At 48.0% G+C, this 15767-nt stretch overlaps 1 protein-coding gene across 2 annotated transcripts in view; it reads left to right on the plus strand.

Annotated features, from left to right (window-relative positions):
* Slc6a17 (solute carrier family 6 member 17) overlaps positions 1-15767 on the plus strand; it is a 40075-nt gene that overhangs the window by 11711 nt on the left and 12597 nt on the right. For both annotated transcript variants that reach the window (XM_051177758.1, XM_051177760.1), the window contains exons 2-6: positions 2534-2906; positions 6958-7115; positions 8677-8803; positions 9445-9626; positions 11116-11226. In XM_051177758.1, the coding sequence (XP_051033715.1) occupies positions 2621-2906; positions 6958-7115; positions 8677-8803; positions 9445-9626; positions 11116-11226 (864 nt within the window). In that variant the 5' untranslated portion in view covers positions 2534-2620. The remainder of the gene's footprint in view (positions 1-2533; positions 2907-6957; positions 7116-8676; positions 8804-9444; positions 9627-11115; positions 11227-15767) is intronic.

Here is a 15767-nt window from a genome sequence, read left to right on the forward strand (position 1 = left end):
GGGAGAAGCAGGTTCCTAAACAAGGAGTTCTTGTCTTCTTAGGCTTCCTCTGTTTGAGTGCCATGGGCTCAGGGACCTTCTGCATGTCCATGGGGGTACTTATCTTGGCATCCCAGGCCTAGACACAGGCCTCCCTTTTTCATAATTCCTAGAGTATCCTTCACTGCATAGCATGGGCTATAGAGCAGCTGGGAAGAGAGCCCTGAGGGCTGAAGAGCCCACAGACACACAAGTCCCACCTTGGGCACCCTTTAGGACACAACAAGATGTTCAAGTAGCCCACCATGTGAATTTGTAACATCTTCCAGGATACAAGGGGACATCCACTATGGAGTCTCAACAGAGTTTTATTGAGAACCCTGAGATCTTTTAGGCAGGCTGACTCTGCCCCAGTTCCTCCAAAGCCCAAGAGCTTGATGTTTTGTTCCTGGGATGGAAAGGACAGTTGCAAAGATTCACTGCTGTTCTCGAACAAAAAGAGCATGTTAGTGTCACCTACTGATGTGGTACACAGGCTACCCTGGGTAGAGCTAGCCAGCCTCATAGACCAGCATGGATGCCCCCCACATTATATAACCCTCACAGCTTTATCATACGTGTAGCAGGGATGTCCTGGACAGGTCATCCTGGACAGCCAGGAGAGTTGGATCAACTCCAGAAGAAAGAATGCCTGCCACACGAGTGAACTTACCTGTGCTTTTCAGGGGGCATAAACACATGAGAAGAATAGCAAGCTTGGCTTCCAGAGGCAGCTTGTTCTCTTAATAAAGTAATTACAGAGCTGGCTAATTTACATCCCTAGAAAGATGCAGGGCAATGGTAGGCTGGTGTGTGTGTGTGTGTGTGTGTGTGTGTGTGTGTGTGTGTGTGTGTGTGTGTGTGTTTAATTTTAAATCCTCCAGCCTCTCCTTAATGAGGAGGTGCCTTGAAATACAATTTCAAAGCACTCATTCTCTCTGTGCTTTCTCTCTTTAAGGGGAAGTGTAAAAGACAAATGAGGGATGGCAGCAGCAGGGGAGGGTTTTGTCTCCCCCACCCATGTTGCGCAGACATTATCTGCCATAAAGCTGTCGCTGAAGGATGGAGAACAAGGTCTTGGCTGCAGTGGCATCTCAGATAATGTCAACGCTGAGCAATGACCCAGGATTTGTTGGCACCAAGCAAATGTTTCTAGGGCTTTGGTGCCAGAATCCATAGCTGAGCCTGGGCAGCTTTCCTGCCAGGGAAATGAAAGGGACTCAGTAGCTACCATCCAGGAGCCCCATAGTGAGGCCAGGGAGCTTTCCGAATCATAGGTAGGCTCCCATTTCTGCTCAACCCCTGGTGACTCTTTGGCCCATGGATTATGTTTGATAGGAAGGATTTAGAGAAGTCAGACATTGGCTTCCTGTGTCTATTAGTTACTTTCTCATGGCTGTAGCCAAAGACCTGGCAAGAAGCAACTTAAGAGAAGAACAACTTTGTCTTAGTTAGGGTTTCTGTCACTGTGAAGAAACACCATGACTACAGCAACTCTTATAAAAGAAAACATTTAATTGGGGTGGTTTATATTTTCAAAGGTTTAGTCCATTATCATCAAGGTGCAATGTGGTAGCGTGCAGGCAAACATGGTGCTGGAGAAGGAGCTGAGTGTCCTACAACAGGAAGTGGTCTGAGACACTGGGTGTCTTGAACATATATGAGACCTCAAAGCCTGCCTTTGCAGTGACACACTTGCTCCAACAAGGCCATACCTATACCAACAAAGCCAACCTCTTAATAGTGCCCCTTCCTATGAGCTTATGGGGCCAATTACATTCAAACTATCATAGACTTGTAGTTAAGGAAACAAGTCCATCATGGGAAAGCATGGTGGTGGGGGCCGCTAGGGGCCTTGGCATCAAGGAGCTCCAAAGGCTACAAAGCCCAGACAGGGAATGCACACTTATTTCCCTCCCCTTTACCCTTTTTATTCCATCTGGGACCTCAGCCCATGGGATGGTATGACACACATTCAGGGTAGATATTACCCCCTCACTTTATCCTCTCTGGAAATGCCCTCTCAAAACACTCAAAGGTGTACTTCATGAAGCTGTTCCTTAATTCAACAAGTTGACAGTTGAAATGAACTAACACACTAGGGCCCCACCAGGTGGCTTTGGCTAAGTAAAACACAATAGGGGTTAGGTGTGAGCCACAGTCATGCTACCTTGGAAGGGGAAGCTCAGCATTATAAATGATGGATATCATGATATATGACCTATATTTAGATTTGGCTTATGGTTTTGCTGGTTCTGCTCCAGTAGGTTTCCAGCACTTTCTAGTGAAACCCAGGTAACACCTATGGGGGAAAATGTGTGTTTACCTTCAGCTCCTCACTGAGTGTCCTGGTGGGGACAAAGGTGAGCTTAACACTTGGGAACCCAGGGCCAGTATGGGGTATGTACCAGTGTGAGGTATGTACCAGTATGGGGTATGGGTTCTGTCTGTCTACTTTGGGCTCCTTATTTCTAGTATTGTCAGCCAATCTTCTGCTGCTTATCTGCTCTCACAGGCTTGTGGATGAGAAGGAGCTGACAGGAGCTGAGTCCCACCTTCTCTGTGTACTGGGGAACAGGGCTACACAGCCCCAGTGGCACCCATGCCGAAGAACAGCAAGGTGACCCAGCGGGAACACAGCAATGAGCATGTCACTGAGTCTGTGGCTGATTTGCTGGCCCTCGAGGAGCCCGTAGACTATAAGCAGAGTGTACTGAATGTGGCTGGCGAGACAGGTGGCAAGCAGAAGGCAGCGGAGGAGGAGCTGGACGCAGAGGACCGGCCAGCCTGGAATAGCAAGCTGCAGTACATCCTGGCCCAGATCGGCTTTTCGGTGGGACTTGGCAACATCTGGAGGTTCCCCTACCTGTGCCAGAAAAATGGAGGAGGTAAGAGGATACCCGGAAAATGGGTTGGGCTAGGGTAGAAAGGACCATGCATTCATTGAGGCAGAGTCCTTGGAGATAGGAGAGCAGAATTCCAGAACAAGACACACAGTGGCTCATAGGTATAAGAAGTCTAGAGGCCATGATAAGAATGGGGATTCTGGCTCCAGGCCGCCACAGTTCAGACCCTATCCTAGCCATAGCCAGTCAGGCCTGGGACCTAGTCCAAGATGATGGACCCCTATGCCTGTCAGTGCTTACTCTGTAAATTGAAGGTACTCTTACTTCCTGCCTGCTCCAGATAGTTGGAAGGATTAAATGAGCTTTATATACTACTGTGGTAAAGAACAACCATTGGCTGTTATTATCAAACACTTATGAGATACGAAGCACCATTTTAAGCACTTAATGGATGTTGGGCTCAACTGCTTAAAACTCCTCCTAGTTGAGCATCTTGGAACAACCAAAGTACCAGTTTCGCATGGCTCATCCATCGATTCCTCCCAGCAACTTGTGTAAAGAGAAGGCCATTGTCTTTAGAGACGATGAAACTAAAGCACAGGTAGGTTGGGTATTTTTCCCAGGTCATGTGACATGAAGGTTTCATGCTAGTGATGGGATTCCACGTGGTGGGCGTGGCCTGTGCACTTTACACCACCTGTGCTGGCTGCCTGTAGTGGATCCTCACACTGTACCTGAATACAAATTCCTCTTGAGCGTGTAGCATGCTATAAATTTGTCATCAGTGTTGACAAAGCCCCCAGAGCAGATAGATATCTCTAGGCACTGTCTCTCCAGAGTGTGGGAGTTTACCAGAATTTCTTAGTTGTAGACTGGTTTGAAATGATGGGGAAATTGCATAAGAATAAAGAAAACTTTAGTAGGATTGTGTTTTAGTTTCTTTTCTCTTGTGATAACATACTCTGACTAAAAACAGTTTAGGTGAGAAAAGAGTTTATTTGGCTTACACTTCTGGGTCACAGCCCATCATTGAGGGAAATCAGGGCAGGAAATCAAGCAAGAACTTCTCAAGAAATCATGAAGAAACACTGCTTGCTGGCTTGCTCACAGTATAATGCTAGCTACCTTTCGTATATCATCCAGGCCTCTTTACCAGGGAACTGTGCGGCCCATAGTGGGCTGGGCTCTCCTAGATCAATTACTAATCAAGGGAATCCCCAAAAGACATGCCCAGAGGTCAGTCTAATCTTGGAAATCCCTCAATGGAGATTCCCTTCTCACATGACTACAGTCAAGCTGTCAGTCAAAGTTAACAAGGAAAGCCTACACTTGTGTCCTGAGAAAGCTATCCATCAGGAAACTTCATAACCCCCAAATTCCCTACTCTGGGACCACCGCACCCCAGCTTGTCGGATGGCTACAGCTTTCTAGACATTTTGACTCAGCTTCTTCCTGCCTTCTCCAAGGGATTCTTAACACTGTAGTGGCTCCCAAATTGCCTGCTCCATCTAGAGGACACCCCTCCTTTAGACTGATTACTTTCCTCATTGCTGGAACAACATAGCTAAGAGAAGAAACTTGAGAGAGGAAGGACTTAATTTGGCTCAGGGTTTTGGGGGAGCTCTGTTGTGGTGGTAATGTGAGTGAGTGTCTCATGTCAGAGAAAATGGGTTGGGGAGCTCATCACAAGGCAGGAAACAGAATCAGGGACAGGCTGTACCTCTCAAAGGCCCTCCCGCAGATCCACCTCTGCCAGCCAGACCTACTGAAGGCTGGACAGCAGCATTCTTGCTTGGCCTTCCTGTGGGAAGTAACTCATTTCTTCTTCACAATGCCCTTTAGAGGCTGGAGGAGTATGAAGTGACATTTTTGTAAATAAGAAAATGGGCACATATCAGCTATTTCATATGGTTTTGTCTAATATTTTCATTCTGTCTACATAATTGACAAAATAACAGCAAAGAGAGGTCAAGTAATTTGTCCAAATTTGCAAAATAAGTGGCAGAGCCAAGATTCCAGTGTTGATGATCTGACCCTAAAGTCTGGTCCCAGCTCCTTTTCAATCCAGATTTCAATGAACTGGGGGGAAATGGGCTCTTAAACCCCTGAAATAAATGGGTTGTGCCAAAAGCAAGGCATGGTGTATAGGCAGGACTCTGGGGAAATGCTGAGAGCCAGGCTCCACTCACTTGTGGCTGTGTTCTGCTAAATGTCCCAGTCCCCTTGCAGATGCTCCCTGCTGTTCAGGTCTAAGACTCCTGAGAGACATCAGAAGAAATCCAGTTGTCTCCAAGTCATGTTTTCTAAGGTGGAAGAGGGTGCTTCATGATTTCAGCTCACCTAACTGTTCTGGTTTTGAGCCCTTTAGCCAGACTAAACTCCATGTGGCCATGACCTGCAGTCATGACTAGGCCAGAAGGAGCCTGGGCCACAGGAGGCCAATCCACAGTCTTTTGAGCACAGGTCACTTTTAGAGGATCTCCCCAGTTTGTGGGAAGAGGAGAGAAACACATAAAGGAGATACCAATGTGCTCTGTCATCCTGACTCTCATCTCCCTGTACATCTTGCCCATCCTGAGAAAACTGAGGCAAAACAAAGGACCAGCGAGGCTCCTCCTTGTTGACTTCCTGGGATACATTCCTTCCATTGCTTCTGTTTCTCTCCAAAGACCAAGACCGACAAGGGCGCATGCCCATGGTTCCTTAAGCCCTCGCCTTTCAGAGCACTTGATAGGGCTGCTTGTGAGTGACAGGATTAGTGAGTGAGTATATGAGTGGGTGAGCACAAGTGTACACGTGCATGCATGTACATGCATGTGTATGTGCATGTGTGTGTTTGCGTATGTGTGTGTGTTTTAAGATGCTGGTGCTCTGTGAGGCTCAGAGGGAAGCTTCTCTTGCAAGATTCTCCCCATGAGGTCCCTCAGCAGATGTGTGTTCAGGTGGCCTCCTGTGGTGTGACCAATCCAGGATGTGTGTATACACATGCCTGCTGACATTGCCCAAATGAATCTGAAGGACATGCCTCCCATGAGGTCTCCCAGGATGCCATCTGGGCCTTATGTTATTCCTGCATCCCCAAAAGCCTGAGTCTGGCATACAGGAGACCCATGGTAGACAGCTTTTGTTGCTGACTGGCAGAATTTGTGTTCAGTAGTTGCCTGACCCCCAGTGTTCATTGGCAGATTAGGCATGTGCCTGAGAAGGGTGAGTTACAGGGGACAGTACCAGGCTTTTGGAGACTCCTCTCTTGAGAGGGTTTCCATGAAGGTGCTAGGTAACCCAGGTGATAGGAACCAGCAAGACAGTTTGACAGGCAGGACCTGGCTGATAGTGTTGCTAACAGGGCTGTGTTCTTGGCCCAACTCTTGGTGGGGTGCAGTCATCCATGTTCAGCTGTGGCTTTAATTCTCTTGCTAAGTGCCCTGTCACTTGGAATTGAGATCATGTCTGCAGCTAAGTTTAAGACAGCAAGATTAATTTGTTATCTGTAATCTTTAGCAAGATCATTCCATCCTTTATGATTCCCTTATCACGCTTTCCTGAACAACTAATTTCTCTTCCATTCCTCCCAATTAGCTGTGGATTAATGGTGATGCTGATCAGACCCTCTCCCTGGAGAGTTTCCAAGCTCAGCTCCTTTAGACATGCTCAGTCTGCTGTGTCAGCATCTGTCTCAGATGCCAGGAGGCTGGACCACAGAGTGGGAGGGTGTGTGGGAGTGAGCCCTTGGGAATGAGTGTGCAGGACCCGTGACGCCTGGGAGGATTGTGAATAGGTGTCCAGAGTACTGTGTGAGGCCAGTGCCTGTGACTTCACATGTGGCTCTCTGAGAGGCAGTGAGGAATCCGCTGCTGAACCCAGCCTCGCAAGTGGGAGGTACTGCCATCCACATGCTCCCTGCTTTCTCATCTCAAGTCAGAGGATCAAGGAGAGGAAAGGTCTGGATGGGCCGGTGTTGCAGAGATCACAGCCATCAGCCACACTGTTCACAGATTCACAGAGAAGCTCCAGATGGCCTAAAATGTGGCTGAGTCTGTTGGGCATGGCTGCCCGCCCCCCATCCCTCACGCTGTCACTCTTGTCTCTGCAGGTGCCTACCTGGTGCCCTACCTGGTGCTGCTGATCATTATCGGCATCCCCCTCTTCTTTCTGGAGCTGGCTGTGGGCCAGAGGATCCGCCGTGGCAGCATCGGCGTGTGGCACTATGTGTGCCCCCGCCTGGGGGGCATCGGCTTTTCCAGCTGTATTGTGAGTTCAGGGCTGGGGGCTGGCACTGTGTGGGAGGCAGAGGGGCCACTTGTGGACAGTGTGGAAGAGGTCACCAGCTTTACAGGCCAGAGTCCTGGGCCAACGCAAGAGGGACCATCACCGGAATTATTTACAGCTGCTATCTCAGGGCCAGAGTCTCCATATTTCCTAAACTGAAAGTTGATGGCACTGCCAGGAACCATATGTGACACTCACAAATGATGCAAAAGAGGGGAAATGGGGCATGTTCACAAAGACATCTCAGTACTTATTATCCAGAGACAGGGGACTAGCCCAGGTCCCCACCACTGCTTCCCAGCCTTCAGCTCCTCGTGAATTCCTTTCCCTTTCCTTGGGAAGTGAATGCCAAATGTTTGTGGCTTAGAACCCCTTGCTAGAGCGCCACTCAAGAGAACAGCTGAAATATTCAGACAGGAGCCTTATGGCCAACCCAGGAGGCAGAGGTTTTGGGAGACCTGCTGGGCCTTGGACAGGGACTTCTGGGTTCCTCTGTGAGGCTGGAGATGAAGTCTCGCTGAGAGCTGTATACAGCTGAGGAAACTGAACAACCCTGAAAGGCGAAGCCTGCAGGTGTCCACCCTTGCACTTGAGATAAACACTGGAATTCACTTCTAGAAGGGACTGAGGAGCCTGTCAGACATGGTAGGAGGATTATGCTAAGTCTGTTGGGTTTTGTTGTCAGACCAGGCGTCACCTTTGCCCAGCTTACTCTGGTCAGCTACAGTGTAAATGCCAGGCTGGCTGTGTGTGCACGTGCAGGAGTAGGGGACCCTCTGTTTGGACTGAAAACACTACAGTTAAGGAAATGGATGCTTCTCTGTGTATTTATTCCAGCACAACCCCCTCCCTCATTTTCTCTCTGGGTATGTGAGTGAACACGCGCTCCTCCAGTGAAAGGGAAGAAACCAGGAGTCCTCTGCACTCACACTGATGAGCAATCTCAGTTGTCTGGGGTAGCCAGGCCTCTGGGAGGGACCTCTGAGCATTGGGAGCAGATGCAGACAAACCCTGCCTATTAAACACTGCTAGACCCTCCTATTTTAATAAAACTCTGCCAAGGTTAGTTGCTGTGTCTCTAGAGGCAGCTGCTCACAGTTCCAAAGAAAGAGTAGCACCAGAGGAAGGGAAGAGGTGGGAAAACCAGTGGTCCACACAATCTCAAAAGGCTGTCTGGGCCTGTAAGGACCAACACTGTGGCATGTCTCCGTGGTCCTGGAGGGCATCTCTAATTAGAATCCCGAGTCATCAGGAAACGATGGGGGAAGGACTTCAAGTGTCTTACAGGAATTTCAAACTGGAAAGGATTAACATTTTAAGAGTTTATTGCTTAAAGGAGAAAATTTTAATATCCCAGGAATTCCTTTGTGGACTGCCTGAGTGCCAGATGAATGGAGGAGGACTGTGGGACAGCCCTCCCCTGCCTCTCATCACCCCTCATCCTCCATCGTGGCTGGTTTTGAGATGCTGGGCCTTGGATGGAGTGCAGGGAGGGGTGGCTTTACTGCAGCCTCCCTGACCTTACCCTGGCCCTTGTCCTCAGGTCTGCCTCTTTGTTGGACTGTACTACAATGTGATCATTGGGTGGAGTGTCTTCTACTTCTTCAAGTCTTTCCAGTACCCGCTGCCCTGGAGTGAATGTCCTGTCATCAGGAATGGGACTGTGGCAGGCAAGTGGGGGACCCTGAGGAGCCTCAGCTGTGGTCTCCAGTCAGCCTTGTCCCAGGAAGGAGTCTAAACTGTTTAGTGCTCAGATTTGGGCTTTCATTGGCTCATTGAGTCACCTTGGAGAAACCGCTTCACACCCGGGTCCCATTTTCCCCTCCTCCTCCTGATGGAATGACCTACTGGTCTCCTGCTGGCCTAGCACACAGAGGTCTCAGGGATTGGATTTTGTTATTATGAATTACTGAGTTACTCCAATAGCACATGTCTAAGAACAATTTTAACTGTCTCACTCCATAGATGGGACTTTGCCATGCTCATACTGTCCATTTAACCAGTGATCTCACATCTGGGTTTCCAGCCTCTGGCTCAGGGCTTTCACCAAGAATCTTTAGACAAATTTGGCACTTTTTTCTTTTTGTGAATTAGTGAGCAGAAGATGGTCTAGATGGGAATTCAGCCATGTGATTGTGGCTCAAAACCTCGTAAGCCCCATCAGAGACTTAGGATTCCTTAAGACCTGCCAGATCCTGGCACAGCTTGCCCTCAGCTACTCCCTCACCCACTGCTGCCTGGGCAGGGTCCCACTCAGGAGATGGTCCATAGGGCTGGCTCTGAAGCCTCATGGCCGTTGCTATGATTTCAGTGGTGGAGCCTGAGTGTGAGAAGAGCTCAGCCACTACCTACTTCTGGTATCGAGAGGCCTTGGACATCTCCAACTCCATCTCAGAGAGTGGGGGCCTCAACTGGAAGATGACACTCTGCCTCCTTGTGGCCTGGAGCATCGTGGGCATGGCTGTAGTCAAAGGCATCCAGTCCTCTGGAAAGGTGAGCTGGGACAAGGAAGGAGGGATCCAGAAAGCAGAAGCTTGCAACCCTGGCCACCAAGGAAGAATACTTGAGTGGTAGCATTGACCTCACGGAATGGGTGGGAGCGTTGCCAGCACAGACAGCCTAAGGATGAGCTTGCTAGAGAGTCATTGCTGGGACCCCTATCTGCCTTGACGCTCATAGCTCAGGCCTGCTCTGCACCTTGTCTAGATGGTGCCTCCTCGGGTTCCTAAGCGAAAAGCCCTGGTATCGGGTAGTCTAAGCAGTTTTTGATGAAACTCTGCCCTGTGCTATCTACCAATAAAGGGCTGTTAGAGCAACTGAGAACTTTGAGGCCCCCAAACAGTCCAGTCAATGACAGTCATAACAGCTGAGCTCTGTCTTCCTTTCCCAGAAGTCCCCAAACTTTATTATTTAGAATTCATGAACTTCCAGGGATGCAAAGGATGACAGACATCTGATAGCCCCCTAACTCATTTGATTGACAAGGAAACCGAGGGCTATACCGGGGAAAGTGCCTCACGTAATGTCGTATGGCTAATCTGTCTGGGCTGGAACGGGAGCCCTGACTGGCTGACTGAGGCTCCTGGTTATTTGTCAGACTTGATGAGTAAGGATGCTGAGTTGTAGAAAGGTGGCATCACCTTGGCCACTAACCTCCTCCCTTTCTGGAGGCCAAAATAGTAGCTGGCACTTCATGACATTTATCAGAACTGTCACATCTGTACATCCTTGGCTCTCACCAACATTATGAGTTAAGAATATTACAGCCCTTTTGTGATGGGGAGATAGATGCATACTAAGGAGCTAGCCTAAGGCCCCAGGATTGGTTGATTATAGCTGCGAGATCAGTGCTCATGCAGATAGCTCAGGACGTGTCCTCTTAGCCTTTCTGCTGCCCTGTCCTTTGTACCCCAGGATTTGTTTCACTGCAGCTGAAGTCCCATGATCAAATTCCTTGTATGGCTCTGTACCAGGCACACAGGGCTGTAGAAAGGGTCATGATATATGTCAGCTAGCAAGTATCACATGGTTCAGGTTCAGGATCCCTAGGGGCTAGGCCCTCTTCTGAAGGGCTTTCTTAGGGAACAGTGCCAAGACCTCCTCGATGCCTTCTGCTTTAGGACCTCTGAGGGCAGGGGAGTTCCTGGAATGGTCCACTGGGGACATGAGACTGGGACAATGAGAAGGGGAAACGTAGGGTTTCTTCACCCCGTACAGCCCTTGTGAGTGTGGCCTGCTAATTCAATACTGCCAGCCCTTGAAAGGCAGACCAACTCCAGGCACAGCCATGCTGTCTCCAGCTTGTGCTGCCCCTGCCTGGGCCAGATGGATGGTGGGTTTGGCTCAGTGCCTAGGGGCTCCAGCCTCCAAGTTCTGCTGCCTGGTATCAGAGGAGGATCATGGGCCCCAGCTGTGAGCAGGGAAGGGGGGTGCCAGCTGTAGGAGGGGCTCTGCCTGACAGGGGCCTCTGTCTTCTCTGCAGGTAATGTATTTCAGCTCCCTCTTCCCCTATGTGGTGTTGGCCTGCTTCCTGGTTCGAGGGCTGCTGCTGCGAGGGGCAGTTGACGGCATCCTGCACATGTTCACTCCTAAGGTAAGGGCTGTGGTTTCCACATGTGAGGGAACTCTGGCAGATCCAAGGGGCCTGAGCAGCTTCATGTAGTTTTACACCCAAGCCCAACTGTGTGTCAGGTGTTTTTGCCAGAGCCTGTAGAGAGGCACAGGAAAGGGGTATAGGCTCTGCTCTCATGTTTCAAGGAGAGGAACATTACTTTAATTTGGGTAACATCAGAAAAGGCCCCAGAAAAGAGGTGGCATCTGAAATGAGCTTTGCAGAGCAGGAAGGGCTTCAGTGAGTACCAGTATGATTTATTAATCAAAGGAACCATGTGAGCAAAGATGTGGAAAAACACTAGACGTGCTTACAGCAATGGCAGAGGCATACTTCATTTAAATGTGTGCAAGGGGCTTCATTCATCTGAGGGGTGGTTTCATTTTGTGGATCTGTGTAACAGGAGCCAAGAAGATGAACTCCCTTCAGGAATTCCAGTTGTACCCAAACTAGAGGAACAAGGACCCTACTCAGACACCCTCCTTATCCTATCACTGGCCTGTGAATGGGGCTGCAAGGGATCTTTGTTCATAGAGGATGCAGCTGAGAAACAGGGGTCCTGAATATGTACACCTAGCCTCCAGAAAGGTGGTCTGTCCCACCTCATGGCCATGACCATTTAGACTGCCGGGCACAGCTACATGAGTCAGGCCACTGGGGAATAATGGTTTCAAATTGCCCTAAACAATGTACATCAGTGCCTCCAGCTGGTGGGGCAGATAAGAAGCAGCCAAAAGGGGTCTGCCGAGCCCATGGCTCCAGGTCAGACTGGGCCAGACCAGGTTGAAACCTCAGGGGTCAATAGTGCCACCATACATACGTGTACAAACGCACATACACACTCCCTTACACAGGTAGTTCACACAGGGTGATAAAGAAAAACCCAGATTCTATGGTGTTTGAAGTCCCCAGGTCCCTTTGACATATGTCTCCTAAAGCAAACCATAGGGTTGTGAACATGTGATATCCAGTAGAGGGCCAGGCTGCTTCCGGTGGGGTAAGTGATCATGAGAAGAAGGCCATCAGCCTCTGAATTACTTCAACAGTCACCCTAGTCTCACAATCAGCTTTGAGCTATTCTTCACTGAGCTATATGAGCGTATTCTATGCTCTGACGATGCACATGAACATGGAGCTTCACAAACACCTCCAAACAGGCTGCTCATGGCCTTAAGAGTCATTGGTATGAAGATCCAAAAGCTAGTGGCTCAGATTCACTGAGTGGCCCAGCGCACACAGTACTTCAATCCGCCCCATTAGATTTAGACACCCATTACCATGTCTCTTTAATTCTGAAATACCTCAAGCTATAATTACATATCCGGTAATATAATAGGCATTTTAAGGAAGTAAAGCATTACAGAATGCCAATAAAGTGCTTTGGTAATGCTCTCTGATGTCACATTCCCTTCCCAAAGGCAGCCACTGGCCGCCCGCTCTTGCTGCTATAACAAAATACCTTAGACAAAGTAATTTATAAGCAAAAGAAGTTTATTGCTCACAGCTCTACAACTGGGAAGGCCAAGGTGAAGGCACCAGAAGATTCCACAGCAAAAGGGCAAAGGAACCAGCTTGAGCCTCTGTTATAAAGGCACCAATCCCATTCACAAGGGTGGATTCCTCATGATGTAATCACTTGCAGGGAGCTACTCCTGAATATTAGTTTCAGTATGCAAATTGGGGGTTTATTCTTCTAATGCATTCTTTGAGATGCTGTACATAGACATATTTCCACAAACAATGTACAGCAATTCTTTATACCCTTAAAGTTTACATATATCTTCCCAGGTATCCTTCTATGATTTGCTTTTAATTTTGCATGACATGATTCTTTATCTATTTTAATTACACTGATATGTAGGCTATAACACATCTATTTTCATTATAGTATTTCACCACAGAACTAAACCAAGATATTCTCTACTTGGTGGACATTTAAGTTGTTGCCAGTTTATACTATTACTGATAAGGCTATGTTCTGGTAAAGTTTGCTTGTTGCTGTAATAAATAGCATGTCCAAACACAACTTTAGAAGAAGAAAGTTGATTTCCTCGTACACTTCCAAGTCACAATCCATCTGAAGAAAGTCTGAGCAGGGACTCAGGCAGAAGCTGTGGAGGAATGCTGCTTACCAGCTCACTCTCAGAGCCATGCTCAGCCTGCTTCCATGCATAGCTCAGATCTATCTGCGTGGGAGTGGTGCCGCCCACAGTGGGCTGGGCTCTTCCACTTCAATCACTAATCAAGACAACCTCTTACAGGCAAGCCCACAGGCCAATCTGATGTGAGTGGCTTCTCAGTTGAGATTCCCTCTTCCTAGGGATGTCAAGTTGACAGTAAAAATTAACTAGTGTAGGTTATAAGAAACATTATTACACAAGTTCCTCTAGAGCATATGCAGTAAAAATTGAAATTGCCGTCTTAAAAACTATTCATATCTTGAGCCAAAATACTTTCCAAGTGGTTGCATCCATGCAGACTTACATCAGGCATATAACCCTCAGTCAGTCCACACTTGACAGGCTTCATTTTTGCCTATCAAATAGATGCATATAGCTTATGTACTCATTGAACAGCAAGGGTGCCTCTTTTCTCAAACCATTTCCAGAAGCCGTGTGGATCTACATTGGCATTTGTAGAGAACAGAATCTTCTGACCTGAAAAATTAAACCCAGAAGCCCCTACAGGAGTCAAGTCCCCAGGAGCCAGCATGGTGCAGCTCATGGCTCATCTGACTCATTGGTCTCTGGTCAAGACTTTGTAACCCATCTTGACATTGTGTCCACCAAGAAATTTCATGGTATAGCTCCAGCCCCTGACTCTAGAGGATTGCATTGGGGGGGGGGCTAAGAAGACTTGAGTGCTTCCTCGTCAGGGGTACTTAGTCAGGCTGTGCCACTGTTTGCCTGGTGTGTGTTTTCTATTTACAAATTCTCCCCCACACACTGTGCAGAGAAAATAAATCCACTCTCAGCAACAGCCATCTTACAGTCCATGCAGGCTGAGAACTATTGGAGAGGTGACTCAGGACCAGGAGATATGACGTCTCTGGGGACATTTAGTTCTTGGTGCCATAGAGTACCAGGTGATTGTCCAGAGTGTCCAAGGATGGACACTGTTTCATTCATATAAGCTATAATATTAATAAAATCCCAAGGGGTCATGCCTTTTGACATCTTGAACATAATTCAAGGAAATTTGTTCAGGGCATCTCAGACTCGTTTTCAGACTATGCTAGATGATGTGGTAGGTCCTCTTCTTCCCAGACTTCTACCAACATCAGAAAATATCCAGGCTATAGGATCTAGTATGTATCCTTTCTATCTATGTCTGCAAGCAGAGAGCTGGGGAGTCCGATGTGCTGTGTGACGAGGATGTGATGATGACTCACTAGTGCCCCTGATGGGATAGTAACTGGTGTTAATAGCTAATGAACTACTTGAAATTCCCAGACAGCTTTTCCTTATTATTTTTTTAATCTAATTACAAAGGTAGGTTATCATGGGGTGCCATCCAATTCTCATGTAATTTGCCCAACACATAAAGTGAATTATGGAGAGTTTTTTTTTTAAGCATACAAACTCTTAAGCAGCCAGAATTATGAGCATTCATGTTCTTCCACCCAGCAATTTCACTTTTAGGTATTTTCCCTACAAATGTAGTCACACATAAGCAAAGTGGGTAGTACTCAATATTGGTTGCTATAGCAATTGTTTTAGTAGCAAAAAAGATTGGCATGCTCCAAATGCCCAATTGCCTGTCAATCATGTTCACATTCATCAAATGAAGGCTCACTGTTCAAAGACTGAGATTCAGCCCATGAATACAACAGACAGATTTCCCAGCACTCAGAATAGATGATTCAAGAGAAGATGCAGAATTGTTACTGACCAGGGTGACTGAGGGGGGAACAAAGAATTGGGGTGTCTAGGGAGAAGAGCTGCATTTTTATACAGAGTCAAGGAATGCCTCATTGAGAAAGAACATTTGAACAGTGACTCTAAGGAGACGAGGGTTCAGGCTACATGCAGATGTGATGATCATACCTTCCATTCTAGACAGAGAGACAATGGGTGAAAGGAGCTTGAGGCTGGAGCAGCTTGCAATTCTAGAACGAAAGGAGGGGAGAGAGGCAGGGCTGTGGTCTTACTAGGGCTGTGAGGGCGTCGGAGGCCATAGAAACACTCGAACATTTCCCAGTGCAAACTCTGGCCAGTGAAAGTTGTGGGCAGAGGAATGAGGCCCTAGGGTCACCCTGAGCCTCTTAGGAGACTGCTATAGGGAGCCCAAGAGGAGAAAATGGGGATTTGCTGTGCGGGTCACTGGGAGAGAGGCAGATGTAAGGCAAGCAGTGATGGAGGTCTGAGAGTTGGTTGAGTTGAAGAAACACTTAGGAAAGCAGATTCAAGAGAGTTTGGTTTGGATATGAGGTGTGGGAGGAGTCAAGAGAGACTCCAAGGACTTTTGCCTGAGCAGCCAGAAGGGTGAAGATGACATTTACAGAGGCAGGAAGGATGGCAGGA

This window comes from Phodopus roborovskii, unplaced genomic scaffold, assembly GCF_943737965.1.
Source record: "Phodopus roborovskii unplaced genomic scaffold, PHOROB, whole genome shotgun sequence".
In the NCBI taxonomy this organism is placed as follows: domain Eukaryota; kingdom Metazoa; phylum Chordata; class Mammalia; order Rodentia; family Cricetidae; genus Phodopus; species Phodopus roborovskii.